The sequence below is a fragment of the Elephantulus edwardii genome, unplaced genomic scaffold (assembly GCF_000299155.1).
Source record: "Elephantulus edwardii isolate Elephantulus edwardi_28Jun2011 unplaced genomic scaffold, EleEdw1.0 scaffold00086, whole genome shotgun sequence".
Classification (NCBI taxonomy): Eukaryota; Metazoa; Chordata; class Mammalia; order Macroscelidea; family Macroscelididae; genus Elephantulus; species Elephantulus edwardii.
The window spans coordinates 446185-466944 of record NW_006399836.1 but is presented as its reverse complement, the minus strand read 5'-3'; the positions used below and the strand labels follow the sequence as shown (position 1 = coordinate 466944).

The 20760-nt window shown below is 48.7% G+C and overlaps 1 protein-coding gene across 1 annotated transcript in view; it reads right to left on the bottom strand.

Moving 5' to 3' along the window:
- Positions 1-20760, bottom strand: part of EFCAB6 (EF-hand calcium binding domain 6) — a 415417-nt gene that overhangs the window by 125700 nt on the left and 268957 nt on the right. The window contains exons 16-18 of the mRNA XM_006890171.1: positions 20404-20518; positions 14600-14733; positions 10713-10945 (exon numbers count right to left, since the gene is read on the bottom strand). Of these exons, the coding sequence (XP_006890233.1) occupies positions 10713-10945; positions 14600-14733; positions 20404-20518 (482 nt within the window). The remainder of the gene's footprint in view (positions 1-10712; positions 10946-14599; positions 14734-20403; positions 20519-20760) is intronic.

Genomic DNA, 20760 nt, shown 5'->3' with positions numbered 1-20760 from the left:
GCAGGATCTTGCTTGCATGTGATATCAATGATATCACTTCTGAAATTACAGGCCTTCGAAAACCCTGTGTACAATAGAGCACACTTAGATTATCATTTGGACTAACAGACATGGCAATTGAAACTGAGATCTTAGAAATGGAAACACTGAGAAAGAGAAACAGCTGTAAGGAGACACTAGTGATTGGAATGTGGAATGTGAGAAGCACGAATACGAATGTAGGAAAATTGGACATTGTTAAGAAAGAAATGGAACGCATAAATATTGACATACTGGGTATTGGCAAAATGAGATGGCTTGGCATGGGACATTTTGAATCAGACGATTATATGATTTACTATGCTGGGGATGGAAAGGTGAGAAAAAATGGGGTTGTTTTATAATTAAAAATATCATTTCTAGATCTATCCTGAAATATAATGTGGTGAGCGATAGGATAATATCCATATGCATACAAAGAAGTCCAGTGAATACCACTATCATTCAAATATATGCACCAACAACCAACGCCAAAGAGGAGGAAGTAGAAGATTTTTACCAACTTTTGCAGTCAGAAATTGATCAAACATGCAATCAAGATGCATTAATAATAATGGGCAACTGAAACGCAAAAGTTGGGAACAGGGAAGAAGGATCAGAAGCTGGAAAACATGGGCTTGGTGAGAGAAATGAGACTGGAGATAGAATGATAGAGTTCTGCACATTCAATGATTTATTCATTGCAAATACTTTTTATAAGAAACATAAACGCAGGCTATACACATGGATTTCACCTGATGGTATATTTTAAAAGTAGAAATCCTATAACTTTTACTAAAAAAAGTCTAACACAAGTATAAGCCCTAATGACCCCTCCCAGGCTGGGACGCAGTTTTTTATAGGACCTTCCCAGATTTTTGAAAATGCTTCGGCTATTGCCATCCATTTGCCTTGTTGGCAACTGACTCCAGAAAGAATCCCTTCATTCAGTAACACCAGCTCCTGACCTTCTGGTCAGTGGCCTAATCCTCACCCCACTGCGCCACCAGGGCTCCTCTGGGAGTCCAAGGTGCCTGTGATCTGTCCAGGAGGCTGATGAGTTGGTAGCATAAGGAGGTTCTCTAGGTTCCTGCTGGCCACTATGAGTCCAGTGGCCAGAAGCAGCCAATGATAGGGTGGTATTAGTAAGTTCAGAATTCTCTATATAGGTATCAGTTATAAAACTGTAGTTCTTTTTCTTCAGCCTGGAAAACTAGTTGCTTAGCCTCCGAATTCTCGGTTTCCTGTCATGTAGAGTAGTTTGATCTGTCTGTTTGTGGGAGGAGGAAATGCATCTGTCCTAGATGCTGGTGAAGCTGGTTCTCCAGTCATATGTAAATTGTATCTTAACCTGCCTGTTTACCAGGAGGAGAACTGGGGCCTTCCTGAATCACTGACACATAGTTGGGAACTGTCCTTTTCAGATGTAGAAATGGCCCTTTTTTATTGACAAAAGTGCGTTGTTAAATGAGGTAGAGTTTCACTCTGGTATAAAACTTGATGGGGAGCCAGTAGCCAACACAGGGGATAAGAATGCTGACCTAAGATTGCTGAACAGAAGACTTCAAAAGGCAGCTCAAGAAGACAAAGTAAAACGTGCACAGTGCTGGGTTTGGCATTTCTGGAGCCGAAAGAACCAAAGAACAAATTCAAGTATCGCGTTGTAACATGGAAGGATTTGTTGGGCAAAACCTTGAATGAAGCATCTATGGTGGATGGAAGTGACTGTACCAAAAAAGAATGACTTGGAACTAAAATAATATTTAGGTATGTCTCAGAGAAGGTGCAGCCAGAGTGCTTGTTGGAGGCCAAGATGGTAAAGTTTTGTCTCACATCTTTGAGGATGTTGCCAGCAGAGGCTGTTCCCTGAAAGGCCCATCATGCTTGGAAAGATGGAGGGACTGCAAAACAGAAGGTCAAGCAGGTGAAACGACACAGTGACGGCGGTAATGGACTTGAGGGTGTCAGAGCTTGTGAAGCTGGCACAGGAGAGGACAGGGTTCAGATCTGTCGTTTATAGAGTCACTAGGAGTCGCATTTGACTCAACAGCACGTAGCAACAGCAAATCATTTCAGGAAATAGCATATGATCAAGAGTCAACAGGGCTGAAAGATGACGTTCAAGATGGAGTGAAGGCTCTGACAAAAACGAAGGCCCAGGAATCAGGGTGTTAACAGCTGGGGCGACGCAGGGAACAGATGGAACCTGTGGCAATGATTTAATTTTCTCTGGATTCGCAATCAACACCCACGGAAACAACACTCAACAAATCCAGAGACGTGTTGCCCTGGTAAAATGTGCTGTCAAAGACCTCTCCAAAGTGCCAACCAGCAAGGCTGGAGCTGAAAGACCAAGATGTGCCTAATCCGAGTCACTGGGGAAATCTGCTGTCAGGGACCTCTCCAGAGTCCTGAGGGACCAAGATGCGCCTCATTCAGGCCATGGTCATCACAATTCCTTCCTATGCATGAGTGCTGGACAATGACGAAGGAGGACAGAACAAGCATCAATGCCTTTGACTTGTGGAGCTGGAGAAGAGTCTTGAACATCCCACAGAGCCAAGAAAACAAATAGGTCTGTTTTGGAGAGGGTAAAACCAAGTTTCTCCTTGGAGGTAAGGATTTTGAAGGTCCGTCTCACATACTCTAGGCATGTGGCCAGGAGGGACCAGTCCTTGAGGACACCATGCTCGGAAGGGTGTATATACAGTACAGGAGATGAAGACCCAGATGGCATGGACTGATACAGTGACTGGGGCAGTGGGCGTAGGTGTGTCAGAGTCAGCGAGTCGGGCTCAGGACCGGGCAGGCTTCGGAGCTGTTGTACATAGTGTCGCTATGAGTCCCAGGTGACTCGACAGCACATAACAACAATAATTCACATCAAGCAATTTTCAAAAGCTTCCTATTAAGAAACCATTCTTGACGTCTAGTTACCTCTCTATGAACAATTTCAGTGGTCTTTTTTGACTTCTGATACAGGTGAGATGTCAAACACCCTCTTTTCTTTAACCAGCTTCATGATGCCATTCTTTATGTGATGAGATGCGGAAACCTAACGTGGAGCCTTGGAGTGTGCGGCCTCAGTCTCTTCACCCCTCCTTCTTGCTCTTCTCACTCTAATTCTTCTGGTTCTTTCATCTCCACCCACCATGTACACCACTGTTTACCCAGGAACCTGCACCCCCAGGCCTCGAATCTCACCTGATGTTTCCTGCCATCTCTCACCAACTGCCTACTGGACTTCCCAGAGCCACGGAATCTTGGGAGTGGGGAGGGACCAGGGCTCACCAGCCTCAGACCGTCTCATGACTTTACCTCAAAGGCTCTGGAAGGTGGACGGCGTTGTGGTGCCTTTTAAAAACCTTTGTTCAAGAGGATGCAAGTCACAGAGCTACACACTTCTCCGCGTCCACGTCCAGACACCTCACAATCATCACTTGCACCCCCTCTCTGGGGTGGAGGGGTGCAGTGGTGCAAAAGGTCCTGGAAAAGCCTCTGGTTGCTGCAGAGGGAATAGTTTTGGGCAGAGGGGGCAATGGGTGGGGTCCAAAGTACCCTTGCTATGTATTCACGTATCACCAGCCTCTCACGCTGACGTGAGCTTTCCAGAGTTGCTCACTCCAGGCAGTCCTGCTGGTCTTCCTGTCCACTGCCCCTTCCTCATTCTGCAACACCGTCCCCTCTGGACAGCAGAGGGCCTTCCCAGGACCGTGCCCGCCGCTTCACCGTCCACGTCACACACACCTCCTCACCCCTTTCTCCTCCTGCTGCTGCCTGGCTCTTGGAACCCGGACAAGCAGTGAGCTCTGCTCGATGCTGACCAGTCCCAGACACATGCTGACCATTTGCTACATGTGTGTCCCACTGTGCGATGCATGGCTTCCCTGTGTCTCACAGATGCTCTGGGGTATTCCCCTACACCAAAGGTTCATGACAACTCCAGGTAATACTGGAAAATTTCAACCACAAAGTAACAGATAGTGATGCCAAGTTAGCCAGGATGTTGATATGACCAGACTTCAAAGACATCATTCTAATGTAACCGCCCCCCACTTGTCTGTCAGGTTGCTGCTGCACCATGGGGCTTTGCCTGTTGCCACGATGCTGGAAGCTGTGGTACCTGCATCTCAAATACCAGCCATCATCCATGGTGGGCAGGCTTCCTGGGGCTTTCAGACGAAGAGAAACCAGGGAGCAGGACAAACATGCACTTCTGAGATAAGAGCCCCTGAAAACTCTGTGAATATCATCGGAACGTTGTTGGCTGGGCTGCCAGAAGATGAGCCCCTCAGGTGGGAACACGCTTAAAATGCGACCGGGGAAGAGCTGCCTTGTCCAAGCCGAGGACACCAGATGCCAGGGATGGAGTGAACTCCCACCCAGCGAAGGGCACTCGTCTGCTCAGGTGACATGACTCAGAATGGGAAGAGGCAACTCAAACAACAATCGAAACACGGCATGTAAAAGCACTAATCAATAAAGACTGGAAGATGTCAAAAGTGAAACAGAACACATAAAATCAACATCCCAAGCTTCGGTGCAATGAGATGGATTGGTACTGGCAATGCTGAATTAGAAAATCATGTGATCTACTATGACAGAAGGGACAAGTTGAAGAGGAATCGTGTTACATTTATCGTCAAACGAACATGTGAAGATCTGTCCTGAAGTAGAACGCTGACAGAGCCAGGACATTACCCACAGGCACGAGGGGAGACCTGATTCTACAACTATTCTTCAAATACATGCATCGACTCCTAAAGACAAAGAAATCCTGAACTTCCACCAACTTCTGAACTTTGAAACTGAACATGCAATCAAGATGCATTAATAAAAATTGATGTTGTACCTCAAAATCTCCTACACAGCCGTAATAACCAAAACAGCATAGTACTGGTACAACAACAGGCACATAGACCAGTGCAACAGAACTGAGAACCTAGACTGAACCCAGCTATCCATGGTCAACTGATATTCAACAAGGAAATAAAAACTATCAAATGGGGAAATGATAACCTCTTCTACAAATGGTGCTGGCAAAACTGGACTTCTACCTGCAGAAAACTGAAACAGGATCCACATCTCACACCAAACACACAAATCAACTCAAGATGGATCAGAGACTTGGGAGTAAAGCCCCAAACTGTAAAGTTCCTCAGAGACAAACTGGGATCATTCCTGGCCTAGGCTATGGTATAAAGAGACTGCCAAATTCAGTCAGAAATGCACAATGTAGAAAGGATAAAATTAATGAATGAGACCTTCTAAAGATTAAATCCCTGTGCACATCAAAAACTTTTCACACAATGGAATACTACACAGCACGCAGGATCAACGCTTTCGTAAATCACTAAATAATTTGGGAGAGACTGGAGAGATAAATACCGTATAAGACCATTATTATAGAAATAGAGAACTAGTAAAATACGTGTGAAGATCTAAGGGGGGCAGGAGGAGGGGAGCAGAGAGGTGAGGATGGGTGGAGGGGTAACCATAGGGTTGCACAATTTGATAGGTAAAGGGGGGGGTGGGTCAAGGAAAGGGGAAAGAGCTGGTGTGAAAAACAAAGTATACAAGCTTTGTAAGTAAACCAATATAAAATAAAAATTTTATGTTAAAAAAGATGATGATGTTGTTGTTGTTAGGTGCCATTGAGTCTACTGCAACTCACAGCGACTCTATGAACAAAATATCTGAACCTTGTTTTATCCTGTGCCATCTTCACGCTTCCTGACACACAAGAGCCCATTACAGCAGTCACCGTGCCAATCCACCTGGTTAAGGGACTTCCTCTCCTTTGCTAACCCCCCACTCTTCCCAGCATCATGTCCCTCTCCAAGGAATAGCCCCTTCTAGCAACATGTCCAAAGTATGTGAGGTAAAGTCTCATCATTCTTGCCTCCAAAGAGCACTTCAGCTTCACCATCTCCAAGCTTATCTGTTCATTCTCTCAGTCGTCCATGGGATGTTCAGTGTGCTTCTCCCACACCACAGCTCAAAGGCAACAATTCTTCTTCTTTTATCCTTACTCACTGTCCAGTTCTCAGATGCATAGCAGTGATCAAAAGAAAATGGCCTGAATCAGATACATCTTAGTCCTCAAATTGATATCATTATTCTTCAATAATGTGGAGAGGTCCCTGACTGCAGATATTCCTGACTGCTCATACCAAGAGTGTTAATTGTGAATCCAAGCAAGATGAAGCTGTTGGCAGTTTCAATCTCCTCTCCATCCATCCTGATGCTGTCTATCCATCCAGCAGTGAGAATCTTTGTCTTCTTGACATTGAGATGCAATCCATCCTGCAGACTGTATTCCTTGATCTTCTGCAACAAGTGCTTCAAATCCTTCTCACTTTCAGCAAGCAAGGTTGTGTCACCTGTATAATATAGGTTATTGATAAATCTCCCTCCAATCCTGATGCAATACTCCTCTTTGCAGAGTCCAGCTTCTCAGATAATTTCTCAGCATATAGATTAAATAGGTATGGAGAGAGACTACAACCCTGCTGCACTCCCTTCCCAATTCCAACCCATGAAGTGCTCCCTGCTCTGTTCACACAACAGCCTCCTGCTCCAGGTCCAGGTTCTGCATGAGCCCACTCAAATTCTCTAAGGCTCCCGTTTCTCAAAGTCAGCCGCAACTTGTTAGGACCCACATGGTCAAATGTCTTTGCATAATAAAAAAGCACAAATAGACATTCTTCTGGTATTCTTTTTATTTTTATTTTCATTTTTTTTCTTCTGGTATTCTTACTCTTAGCCAGGATCCATCTGAAATCAGCAATGATATCCCTGGTGCTACAGCCTCTTCTAAATCCTGCTTGAACTTCTGGCAGTTCTCTCTCTATGTATTGGTCTAGCCATTTTTACATGTGCTAGTAATGATTTTTTTTTCAGTTGGATTAACTTTCTTGGGAATGGAACAAATATGGACCTCTTCCAATCTGTTGGCCAAAAAAAGCTGTCCTCCAAATTTCCTAGCATAGACTTGTGAGTGCATCCAAGGCTGCATCTGTTAATTGAAACTAATCAATTGGTATCACATTGATTCCTGGGGCCTTGCTTTTTTGCCAATACCTTCAATGCAGCTTTCACTTTCTTCTTCATTACCATTGGCTGCTGATACTTCCTGAAATTTTTCAGTGCTGGTCAGTTCTTTCTGATACAGAGATTTATTTTATTATTTTTTTTTTTTAAAAAGGTGCTCCAGTAGCATGCAGAAATTATCTGTGTGCCTGGGCCCTCCATCATTTGCCTGTTTATTTCCTTTTTAAAGAAAAATACTGCATTTCTTTTTATATGTGTGAAGTTAGACACAGAAAAAGAGCCCTCCTTTCTCCTGATCCTGTGTGTACCAGCCAGGCCCCGGATCACAAGTGTTTCGTGCAGTCATCCTCGTGAACCCATTGCAGTGATCCCGCTGCCTTCATGATGCAGCCGCTGTCCCCAGGCCACCCACTGAGCCTTCTGAGGTGGTGTCGGCTTTGAAAGAGCATGGTGCACAGGGCACACTGTTCTGTTCCTTCTCTAGGGCAGTGGAGCTTGCTTCCTGTGTCTGCCTCCCAGCCATCTGTGTGAGCTCCTCACGGGAGAGGCTGCGTTCTGCCTCTGCCCCCTGCCCAGGGCAATGTCCAGCACACAGTGGAGTCTTAGTAGACACTTGGTGAAAAGACAGCGGGTACAAATCAGAAGGCTGAGCCTCCTGAAAGGGAGACTCAAACCTCGTTCCTGAAAACGTCCAGGCTTGTTTGGCAGACATGCTTCAAAAAAAGATTCTCTGGGGAGAATTTTGTTTTTTGTTTTGTCTGAATGTTAAGCAATCATGTCTTATATTAAGGCTCATCAGACCTGAGCAATTGGAAGCAGGTGCTCCTGATTGTTTCTTTGAAGAAGAGACCACCGTTTTTTCAGCACAGACAAGAATAAAACCTACTTTCTAGGCTCTGGCCATGTTATCAGGAAGGGCCAGCGCTTGGAGTGAGACATCATGCTTGGAAGAGGGTCAGTGAAAAAGGGGAAAAGCCTCAACAAGACGGCCTGACCCGCAGTGGCTGCAACCATGGCTCAAGTTCATAAGGGACTGTGAGGCTGGCCCAGGGGCACGCAGCGCTCTGCTCCATGTGCCATCGTGCTGTGGGAGATGACTTGAGGTGGTACCTAACAACGATGACAACAACAACAACAACAACAACAGACCGTCCCAAACAAGGTGAACCAGGGAAGCAAACAGACGCACAGGACACAAGGCCTCCACAGCCAGGAAGGTGCCACGGCAGCTCAGCTCCGTCATTGTGGCTTCTGGGACCTGTCGCCATCTGGGGGCCACCCCGTCAGGACCAGACAGCTACTCACTGGAGATCCTTGGGGCTGCCAGCACCTCTGGGGTGAAACAGTGCATGGACATTACTATTAAGAACACCATCTCATCCCAGTAGCTGTGGCAAAGTCTAACAGGACAGCAAGTAATAAATGTTGAAGAGGATGTGGAGAGATAGGAACTCTTAAATACTGTTGGTGGGATTGTAAAATGGTACAACCACTTTGGAAGGCAGTTTGACGTTTCCTCAAAAAGTGGAACACAGAAATTCCTATGACCCAGCTATTCTACTGCTTGGAATAAACCCCGAGATAATGAGAATTGAGGCACAAACTAGACACGAATATTCATAGCGGTGTTAACATTGCAAGAACATAGAAACAGCCCAGATGTCCAACCACAATGGAATGGATTGAGATGCTGTGGTTCATTTTACACAATGGAATACTACGCAGCATGCAGGAGTAAAGATTTTGTAAATTACTACCTACCTTAAAGGGACTGGAGAGCATTATGCTAAGTGAACTAACTCAGTCCTGTAAGGACAAATACTGTATAAAAATCATTATTGTAGAAATAAAAGATAACTAGTAAAATGTGTATGCAGAACCAAGGAGGGGAGGGGAGGAGTAGAGGGGTCAGGGTGAGCAGGGGAGAGGGAGGGAGGGAGGTAACCATAGGTTCACACAGTTTGATGGGTGAAGGGACGGGTGGGTAAAGGAAAGGGAAAGATCCAGCGTGAAAAACAATGTATAAGAATTGTGTAAGTAAACTGGTAAAAAATTAAAAAAAAATTTTAAAAAAAAACCATTATTCCATCCAAAAGCACACTGAAGACTGTCTCTGTGCTAGAATGTTAATGACATGTCAATATAACAGTAATTGTCCAGTGGCTATACTGTTCCTGCATAGGAGCATTTGATGACCTCCACAGTGCACTGTGTGACAGGGACCGATCTGTCCACTAAGTCCAGTCACTGCCCTCAAGAGGGAGTGCAAAGGAGACAAAGGGATGAAGTAAGCCAAGACAGCCAGCTGGCCGCTGAGATTCTCCTCCCTGCTGGGAGGGAAACCCGCCTGGGGGAGGGGCTGGAACAGAGTCCCTGAACATGGAGAAGAGATCAGACCAGCTGCCTGCCACCCAAACTCAGCAGTTCCCACATCATACACCTACTGCCCAGATTGATCCGAAGGGCAGGGGCAGCATCAGTCCCTGGAGAAGGTCTGTGTCTCCCTGTCGTGCACTGACCAAGGTCAAGGGCTTGGCCTGCACTGCATAGCCTGCAGGGTAAGCATGCAGGGGACAGTTTGCACTGAACGGCACACACTGGATGGCACACACTGGATGGCACACACTGGACAGCACACACTGGACAGCCTGCAGAAGACAGTGTGCAGTGGGCCATGCACAGGAAGGCACACATGGACAGCACACACTGGACAGCCTGCAGAAGACAGTGTGCAGTGGGCCATGCACTGGACGGCACACACTGGATGGCACACACCGGACAGCACACACTGGACAGCCTGAAGCAGAGCACACTCTGGGTGGCCTGCAGTGGACCGTGCACTGGACAACACACAGAAGACAGCCTGTAGAGGACCATGCACTAGGTGGAACACATTGGACAGTATGCAGCCTACCATACACTGGATGGCACACACAGGACGCCTGCAATGGACCATGCACTGGACAGCACACATGGACATCACACACAGCAGAGCATACACTGGACCGCACACAGCATGTCATGTTACAGAGCTGAGGTCATGCACGTTACAGCCCCAAAGCCTTAGAAGCTTCACCCTCAAAGGTGTCACCCGACCTCAGATTTATACAGAGAAATAAGCATATGTGAATGTGTCAACTTCTGTTTACACACAACATCCCGACAGCTGTGAGGACCCCGGCAGGACCAGGCAGGTCTCCTTCTGTTCATGTGGGGCTGCAGTCAGGACTCACTTGAATGAAAAGAATTTGCCACAGCAGCAAATAGTCTGCATACAGAAAAGACGATGGAATAACATACACCCTGGGAAACATGGAAAAGATGCTCACAGGGATGAGACTGAGGCTGTATGTTCGGTTCTAGTCTGTGTGTACCTATTCCAACCTTTCCACAGAGTTCCTGGGTAGTGCAAATGACTAACACAGGCAGGTACTAACCAGAAGGTTAGTGGTTCGAGTGCTCCCAGAGAAGCCTTTGGAGGAAGGCCTGGCCACAACAGGCGCTGAAAAGCAGGGACGTGTGCAGAGCACAGCTCTGCACTAACACACAGTCACCCCATTTCTGGCGTGATTTCCCTTGAAGTGAGGGGTGGTTGGCCAAGGCAGGTGGTGATAAAAGATGTGACCTGTGGTCGTTCCTACCTAAGGAGCCACTGCGAAGGGTCACCGGTCCCTTGGGCTGTGTTCTCACACAGGTTCCGGAAGTCGCGGAAGTTCAGGGTGGAGCGGACCCTCAGGCCTAGCAGCTCCAGGAGACGCAGAAACTCCTTGTCCTTGATGTTGAGGAGCAGCTGGTGCAGCAGGTTGTGAAGGTCGAGCACGCTGATGATGCCGTCCCTGTCCGTGTCCGTCCGGAAGAAGGCTGCGTAGGTGTCCTGAAAGCAAAGGCCACCGGTCAGAGGACACGCCCTCTCGGGGCCTCGGACAGCCCAGTCTCCGGGGTACCTCTGCCCCAACTCTGCCTTCCCCAGGAGAGGAGGTGCCATGTCTCGGGCACCCTGCACGCGGGGGGAGAGAGAAGTGCTTTGGGATCAAGTCTTCAATACTGGATCAGAACAACCAGATCAAGTCTTCACCATCAGAACAACCGTCTATCAGCGTCTCCTGGATGTGTACACAAATCACATTCCCAATATGTTCACACAGATTTTCTTCCGTATTTAAGAATTTTGTTAAGACCACACAGGAAAACAGACCCATTCCACTGCACCTTGGTCTACCATTCAGTGGCACTATCCCCCTTCCCACTCCACTCTCTCCTCCTCCTGTATTAACATAAACTTTCCTTAAGGGTTCGATCTCATCCTCCCACTTGCTATTATCAGTTTAAGCCCCTATAGATAGTTCTTAAAAAGAGCACAATTCTGCACTCGGTAAGATAAACTGATGGTTTGTTTTAAGAAGGGTTCAGGGGACACTTTTGGTTGCAGGTTTAAAGATATTCTCATAGCAATAGTCTGAAGAATCTCTCCAGCTTCCATGAATCCAGAGAGTCTGGATTCCATGAGAATTAGCAATTCTGTGCTGCATCATTTTATCTTTTTTTATTGGGACTCTTTTATAGAAGCATTGATCAAAATGAGCATCTTTATCTAGATTTTATGATATTTGACAACTTCTGTCTACAGTGGATAGGAAAACAGTGTGGACAGAGTGGCCAGGACTCTGGGCTGAGGATTCAGGTGGACATGTCACCTTGTCTAAGCCTGGTGCCCACCGTGTCACAGTGCCTTCTGGGAGCATTTATCCTGCTGGTTATACTGCAAGGGCAGTGAGGTGGATCCCTTTTTCCAGATGAGAAAATTGAGGCTCAGGGCCCACAGGGACCCTGCTGCATAGTGAGTATGGGCCCGCTCCGGTAGCAGACTGTTTAGCTTCAAACCCCAGCTCTGCCACTAACTGGCATTGTGACCTGTGACCTCGAAGAAGTCAGTCTACCTCTCCACATGTCCTTCATCTGCTCTTTGTCTTGGGATCACAGAGGTCCCCGCTTCATCAGCTGTTGGGAGGACGGGCATTAAAGCGTGCAAAGCATGGGAGACAAGCCTGGGACCAGGGAGTCATGGAGGCAGCCTCAACACCCTAGCTGCCATCTGCACCTCACACAGCCCACCCCCCAGAAGGCAATGTGGCATTCTGGGGGTACTGCACGTGCAGAGGCACGTTGTGGGGTCTTATGACGCCAGCAAACACTGATGCAATGGTCGAACTCAAATGTTCTGGGACTTTATGGACAGATAGGTCTGCATTTCCTTGGCACTCTGAGGTGCAATCGCCGTGGTAAATAATGTGGAAAGCACTTTAAAAGCTGACCCTGGAGGACATTATGCTGAGTGAAATATCTCAGTCACAAAAGGACAGATACTGCATAGTGCCATTCTTGTAGAAAGGGACTGACATCAGAGTTCAGGTGAGACTGAGAAAAATTGGATAAATTATGTATACTGCATTGAAACAGATGAGGGAGAGTACAGTTTAAAAATGATATATATTGGGTATTATGGTTATGACAAGAGTCCAGAATGAAGGTTGCATAGTGGAGTGTACTCGGGATGGGGTGGGGGTGGGGGATTTTATATCAATGAAGAAATTTTTCTTTTACTTTTCAAAGAGATGAGTGAACTGGAGGGGAGGGGTGGGCAGGGAGAAAAGTGCAACAATGAATGAATGGAAATCCAAATTCTCTGTAAATATTCATTTAAATTAATAAAATAAAATAAGCTGCTTCTCCCACACCTCAGAGTCCTTCTCGTCCAGCCGAAGAGGTGGACGTGGACGCAGCCCCACTCCTGCCTGCTGGTTCCCTCCTGCTTCCCTCCTGCCCCCTCCCTCCACCCAGCCTGCACGCCTCGTGAGCGGACCTCTCCCCAGCTGAAGCCAACGTCAGGACCCTCAGGGTTGTGTGGAAACTGAGGACCGATCTGCTCTGCATGTGCATATGGTGACTGGATTTACACAAATCACACGTTAGGATGCATGGTCTGGAGACAGGACACGGGCTCAAAGGCAGACCCTGGAAAACCCAAGCTGGACAGTCACCTCCAAGTCGGGTCTGGCCACCATGTGACTCGCCAACAGAGTAGGGGCAATGTTTCAGAATGCAGGACGATATGAGCTGAGCTGTGTGTCCCTCCGGGAAGACCCCAGCCCTAGACTTCCTGCTGTCTGTTCCCTCCACACCCGTGGAGGGTGGGCCGACACTGAGGCCCTCTGCCTTCCCGTTAAGCACCCTGGTTCTTCCCCGCAGACACAGCTCAGGTCTCTGCTGGACGGCCTGCTGGCTGATTCCGCAGCCTGGCCTGTCACAGCTCTGTGCTAACAAGCTGACTGCTCTTCACTAAGCCGTCCTGGGCTGAACTCTGCCCCAAATATGCGTCAGCCTGGCGAGGCCAGGATTCTTAGGATCACGTCACATCCTCCCCCTGTGACCAGATGAGTGTAAATGCTCACATCTATGCACTCTGGTGGCTTAGAGGCTCAGGAGCTGTGCTGCCAACACAGAGGCAGGTGGTTTGAATCCCCCAGCTGTCACAAGGGAGACAAACAGGCAGTCTCCTTGTACGTGACTTAGAGCTTCTGAACACCCACTGGGAGGACAGCGACGAGTCAGCTCCAAACCGATGACACAAGACAACAACATGATGTTAACGAGGCAGAATTAGCAGCAGTTCTGCAAGGCAGGGTGCAACTGTGGAGGATTAGGAAGCATCAGGAGTCAATGTCTTTGGAAATGTAACAAGCGAGGGGTGGTGGGAGGGACTTCGGTACCACAGGAGGAAAGAGGTGGGCACGGAGCGTGCTGCCCACGGTTCTCGTGTGGTGAGCTGTCTAGTTCAGGGGGACATTGAGGCCAGACACGTGGAGATCTGTGAGGGCTGCCAGGCCTACAGATGTTGAAGAGACAGGGACTTTCCTCCAGACACTGAGCTTGAACTTATGGCCTTCTGAACTGAGAGAACAGGCTTAAGCCACCCACCGGTGGTGTTTGTCTCAGCAGCGATGAGGAACAAGACGATGCCCATCACCTCTCTGCCGCTGCCAGGCTCACGAGGCCTCACCTGCAGTCTGCTCGCGCTTCATGCTTCCAGCCACAGGGCTCAAGGATTCCTTCATTTCAGGAGTCTCCTCCAGGAAGCCCTCTGTCAAGAGCCCTTGTCCTGTGCCCAGAGCTCTCTGTCAGGAAGAGCATGACACCATGTTCTCCATCTGTGTCTCCCACTGACCCGGATGCTTCTTGGATCCCCGGTATTTAGCATATGTGTTGACAGGGTGTGCTGCTTGGGTGTGTGAGGGAAATGGGGGAGAGCGGATGAATGGATCCTAAATTCATGATGACCCCAGTGGTCAGAGCGCCTCCCTCCCTGACCTCCCATGTGAAGAAAGTAATCTGGGGCAGACTTAAGCATCATCCCAGGTGAGGGAGAGGGGCCGGCTGCACCCCACACCCTGACCAAGTTCCCCTGTGGTCCTGTGCCACATGATGGGATGGGGGACCCAGGACTGGAGGGCAGGGGCCAGGCCACACTCACCCGGAAGGACTCCTTCAGCCGCTTGGGGAAAAGCTTCAGACACTCCTCTGCAGTGTGGAAGTGACCCTCCAAGTGGCCCTCCGTCTGCGCCGAGAGCTGAGGCGCGGTCCACACAGGCCGGCTCGTTGCTGGGTCTGAAACAAGGGCGCCAGTGAGCAGAGTGGCTGTGGCCCCGGTGCGTCTGCACTGCAGCTCGGCTCCTCTACCGGCTCGAAGGCCTGGGACAGCGGCCTCGGCCCTGCTCCAGCACTGCTCCTGAACACAGCTTAGCTCCCTCCTCCCTGCCCCGTTTAACTTCCATTTCTTACATACGTTTGCTTTTAAAAGAAGAATTAGTTCTCTACACTCTTGTTCCTTGGAAGCAAAGGTGGGAGATCTGGGCTCATGTACTTTAGACTGGTCACTTGGAGGCCCTGACCCCTGGAGAAGGACATCATGCCTGGCAAGGCTGGGGGTCCATGACAAAGAGGAAGACCTTTAACACGGTGAATGTATTAGCTCAGTGATGCCGCCATAGACTCAAGTGCAGCAGAGGCTGCGAGGCCGGCACAGGGCTGGGCAGGGCTTCGATCTGTGCACACACAGGGCTGCCTGGAACTGGAGTCCATTCCAGGGCACTGAAAGAAGGACTCTCAGGCAGCCTTCAACCCTAACACCCCCGGGCAGCTCTGAGGTGCTCACCTGGTGCGCTTCCCTGCCCCTCCTCAAAGAGGCTGAGTCTCGGGCAGCTGTCCAGTACCCCGGAGGGACAGTCCTTGCCTCATCATCTGTCCTAAAATCACTCTCTAAAGACAGAGATGTGAGATTCACTACTACGGGCTGTACACATGGACCTCACCTGATGGAACACACAGGAATCAGATCAATTACATCTGTGGAAGGAAGTTCAACATCGGTAGTGAAAACTAGGCCAGGTGCTGCCTGCGGAACAGACCATCAACTGCTCATACGCAAGTTCAAACTAAAGCTAAAGAAGGTTAAATCATATCTACAGGAATCCAAATTTGATCTTGAACCTATCCCCCCTCAGGAACAGGTTTGAGGCCTTGAACACTATCATGAATGAAGTCCAGATGAGCTGTGGGAAGATATCAAGAATATCATCCACAAAGAAGGCAAAAGGTCATTACAAAGAGTGAAGACGAAGAAAAGACCAAGATGGATATCAGAATAGACTCTGAATATTGCACGAGAGCGCCAAGCAGCCAAAGCAAAGGGAAGAAATCAAGACATTAAGGAGCTGGATAGAAGATTTCAAAGGGCAGCTCAGGAAGGTAAGGCAAGGTATTATAATGAAATATACAAGGAGCCGGAATCCTAAAATCAAAAGAGCTGAACTCACTTCGGATTTCTTAAGCTGAAGGAACTGAAGAACAAATTCAAGCTGCGAGCTACAATGCTTAAGGATGCCATGGGTAGACTACTGAATGATTCAGGAAGCATTAAAAGAAGATGGAAGGAGTATACAGTCACTGTGCAATCCTGATCACTGTAAAGAATTGGCTGACACAGGAGAACTTTAAGAAACAACACATGATCAAGAGGCAATGGTGATGAGTGAGGGAGTTCAGGCTTCTCTGAAGGAGTTGGCAAAAAAGAAAGCCCCAGGAATTGACAGAATAACAAATGATGTATTTCCTCAAACATATGTTGCCCTGGACATTTTCAACAGGTTGTGTCAAGAAATCTGGAGGACAACTACCTGGCCAAATGACTAGAAGAGATCCACATTTATTCCCATTAAAAAAAAAAGGTGACCGGACAAAGTGGAGAAATTATCAAACACTATCACACACTAGCAAAATCCTGCTGAAGATTCTCCAGAAATGACTGGAACAGGACATTGACAGAGAACTACCAGAAATACAAGCTGGGTTTAGAAGAGGTCGTGGCACTAGAGACATTATTGCCAATGTCAGTGGATCTTGGCAGAGAGCAAAGAGGACCGGAGGAATGTGTACCTGTGCTTCACTGATGATGCAAAGACATTTGACTGTGTGGATCACAACAAAGTGTGACTAACCTGGAGGAAAATGGGAACCTCAGAACACTTAATCGTGCTTATGCTAAACCTACACTTGGACCAGGAGGCAGTCATCAGAACAGAGCAGGGACACACCACTGCATGGTTCAACATCAGGAAAGGAGTGTATCAAGGATGCATCCTGTCTCTGTACCTTTTCAATATGCAGAACAGATAATAGGGAAGGCTGGGCTTTATGAGGAATAAGGTGGCATCAGGATTGGAGGAAGACTCATCCACAGCCTATGTTATGCAAATGATGCAACCTTGCTTGCTGAAACTGAAGAAGACCTGAAGCTCTTGCTGCAGAAGGTCAGGGATTGTAGTCTTCAATATGGATTGAAGCTCAACATCAAGAAGACAAAGATTCTCACCACTGGGCCAACTGGCAGCACTATATTAGATGGAGAAGAGATTGAGATTGTTAACAATTACAGTTTGTTCAAATCCATAGTTAACACTTCTGGTCCCAGCAGTCAGAAAATCAAAATATGAATTCTATTGGAAAAATCTGTGGTCAGGGACCTCTCCAGAGAAATGAAAAGCAACAGTGTCAGTCTAGAGACTAACGTGCACCTGATCCAGGCCATGGTCTTGTAATTACTTGCTGTGCATCACAGAGCTAGACAATGACTAAGGATGGCAGAAAAAGAACTGATGTTTTTGAATTGTGGTGCTGGAGAAGAGTCTTGAACATACCATGGACCACCAAGAAAACAAATATGTCTGTCTTGGAGAGGGTGAAACAAATTATCTCCTTAGAGGCTAGGATTTTGAAGCTCTTTCTGACGTGCTTTGTGCACATGGCCAGGAGAGACCGGTCCTTGGAGAAGGACATCATGTTTGGAAGGGTGGAGGGACAGCACAGGAGAGGAAGACCTCGGAGGAGACAGATTGATATGGTAACTGGGCAAATGGTGTTTGGTGTGTTGGAATTAGTGAAACTGGCTCAGGACAGGGAAGGGTTCAGAGCTATGAGTCACAAATGACTCGACAACAATTCTACTATTAGCTATATATAATACTAGTGGCTTAGTGGTAAGAAAATATGCTGACAATGCAAAGGTACACGGTTTGAGTCCACTAGCTGCACTGTGGAAGAAAGATGGGCAATCTCCTCCTGTGCCATTAATTGTCTTTGAAACCCGTGGAAGGGCCAGCTGTGGGTCGGATCCGACTCACCAGCACACAACCACCACCATAATTCAACAGGATATTCTGACCACATGTCTGCTTAGTCTTATGCTGACGGCTTCAGAGGAGGTCTGTGCCCCAAACGGTCAGCAGTGGCTACATCTTGGGAAGGTTACCTCCAGGCCTTTCTTTCAAAGCACCCCTGGGTTCGAGTCTTTCAGTTAGTTCCTGAGCTTGTTAACGGTCTCACCACTGAGGAACTCCGAGATGCCAGCCAGCCAAGCAAACCCAAACCTGCTGCTACAGACCCGATCCTGACCCGCAGAGACCCTGGCGAGGAGCAGAGCGTCCCCACATGGCTTCCGAGCGGGCAGCTTTGGGCAGCTGTCTGTCCCTCTTCCTCCCACGGAGCAGCTGCTGGGCATTAAGCACAAGCCTTCTGCCTGACTGTTGACCTAAACCCACTGCTGTCAATTCTGAGTCACAGCACACACATCCCCACCGGGCTTCCGAGGCTGTAAATGTTAATGAGAGCAGACTGCCTCGTCCTTCTCCTGCTGAAGGTGGATTTGAACCATCCACCTGCTGGTAAGCAGCCCAAAACTAAAGTACCAAACCACCAGGGCTCCTTAGTGTGCCCCCAACTCCCTAGGAAGTAGCCTCTTCTAATGTTGAGCTTACACGCACCCACATTTACCCTGCCTTCTCCTCACTAACCTCCCACCTTATCTGACACTTGACGTCTGTGACAATAGGAACCAGTCTCTAACAATCTGGTGCATTAAAGTGAGAGAAGTGTTTAAAAGGGATATGTGATTAGGTATTTTTGTCATGACAGGAGCCTAGAACGAAGGCTGCATAGTGGGGTGGTCCTGGAGGGAGGGATTGTAAAACAATGAAAGAATTTTTCTTTCACTTTTCCAAGAGGGTAATGTACTGGGAGGGAGGTGGGGAGGGTGTTGGGAGGGGAGAAAAGTGCAACAATGAATGAATGGAAACCCTAAGTCTGTAAATTTTCATTAAAATTAATAATAATTTAAAACATTTTAAAAAATCCAAAACAGCAGTATGTCTGACAGGACCAGGTGCTGGAGTGGGCAGTGTCCTGGTGACTATGATGGTCAAGGCTACATGACAGTTTGGCTGGGTCACGATTCTCAGGGGCTTGACTGTTATGTCATGGTTCAGTCCTTCTCCATTATTCTTTTTTTTTAATATGATGTGGCCATTGTTGATTTTCATGTCACACCATTTTTCTTTTTTACCATTTTTCTTTAGAACCTGATGGTGTTGATAAGTCTGGGCTTTTAGCCCCATTTTATTCATGGGGAAGCTCAGAGGGCTCCCCAACATCTCTAGTGTTCTAGACCTCATGATCTGAGGCTAAGGGCTTACACAGGCGGTCAGATCCCAGAAGCCAGGCTGATTACAGCATTGTGCCCTCACCCCCTAAACTCCACCAGGACGGACAAGCCCAGCGGCCTTGTCCAAACAAGCGTTTCCTGCTCTGCATCTCACCAACCAGCTCCGGGGGCTCATCCTGGGTGCTTCTCACCCACCAGAAGGGTGTACACGTTAAAAAATTGTGACCCAGTCCACTGCCCAACCGCAGGGGCCAGGGTGACCTCCCCCTGGTCTTCCTGCCCTGCCCGCCAGGCCTCTAGCACAGGTGCCCTTCTTTGCTGGGGCCTGGTGACACAGTCCTGCTGGGCTGATCCTACAGGGCTGAATGACACCTCAGTGGCCTCAGCAGAGAAGGGCACCAGGCCCAGCTCCACACACAGTTCTGCTGGGCTGGTTCTGCAGGGCTAGGTGACACCTCAGTGGCCTCATCGGAGAAGGGTACCAGGCCCAGCTCTCTGCACGTGTTCCTACTGGGCTGGTCCTGGGTGACTCCTGGTGGCCTCAGCACAGGCCAGGAGGGCAAGGGCCTGCCCAGGCTTTCCACGCACCTGCTCCACCATCCAGCTTCCACTGTGTCAGCCCCCGCAGCTGGGCTGTGGAGGAAACACTCTCACTGTCCCTACTAGAGGGGCCCCTGTGGAGTAGTGGTTAAACTGCTCGGCTTTAAGCAAAAAGGCTGTGTTTCCAGCCCACCAAACACTCCTCTGGATCGGGCACCCGTGTGTCCACACTCTGGGCGGTCCAATGCGGCAGTCCCTCTCTGTCCCTGATGGGCTGTTAGGAGTCAGAAGCGGCCTGATGGCAGAAGGCTTTGGCACAGTGGTTAAAGCCCTGGGCTGCTGACTGAAAGGTCAGTGGTTCGAACTCACCAGTAGGTCTTGGGCACAAAGCTGAGGCAGTCTGCTTGTGTAAACATCTACAGCCGAGGGAATGCTAAGGGGCAGCCCTACTCTGCCCTGGAGTGACCACCAGTCGACATTGACCTGGACAGTTGTAGGTTTTGCTTTGGAGTCTTTATCCTAGGATCCCTGATACGGTTGTCATTAAAACTCTTAGATGTGAAGTGAAAGGTCAGGGGTTTGAATCCACCAGCTGCAGGAGGAGGAGGAGGCATCTGCTTCAATGAAGGTTCACAGCCTGGGGACGTGATGGGCAACTCCGTCTTAGGGTTGTTAGGAATGGCTGGGCAGTGGGTGGGTCCCTGGCGTGTCCTGGGCAGTTTGTGCCCACCAGCATTGGCTACCTTCAAATCTTGCCGCAAGGTCAAGGTAGCTCATTCCTTCTCTTTTAAAGCCTAACTGTGTGGTCAGCAGGGCGTACTGGGCGTCCTCCATGGGCATTTCAACAGCTTCCAGGACCTGGGGAAGAAAGCAGAGAGGTGGTCAGGCTGCTCGAGGGCCACTGCTCCCATGTCCCTCCTGTCCTGCAGCCCCTGATGGCTCCATGTGTGCCCACCCACAGACTCCAGGGCGGGGTCTGGGGCCTTTCTCCGTGGCCTCCAGGGAGGGGCCTGGGGCCTTTCTCCGTGGCCTCCAGGGCGGGGCCTGGGGCCTTTCTCCGTGGCCTCCAGGGCGGGGCCTGGGGCCTTTCTCCGTGGCCT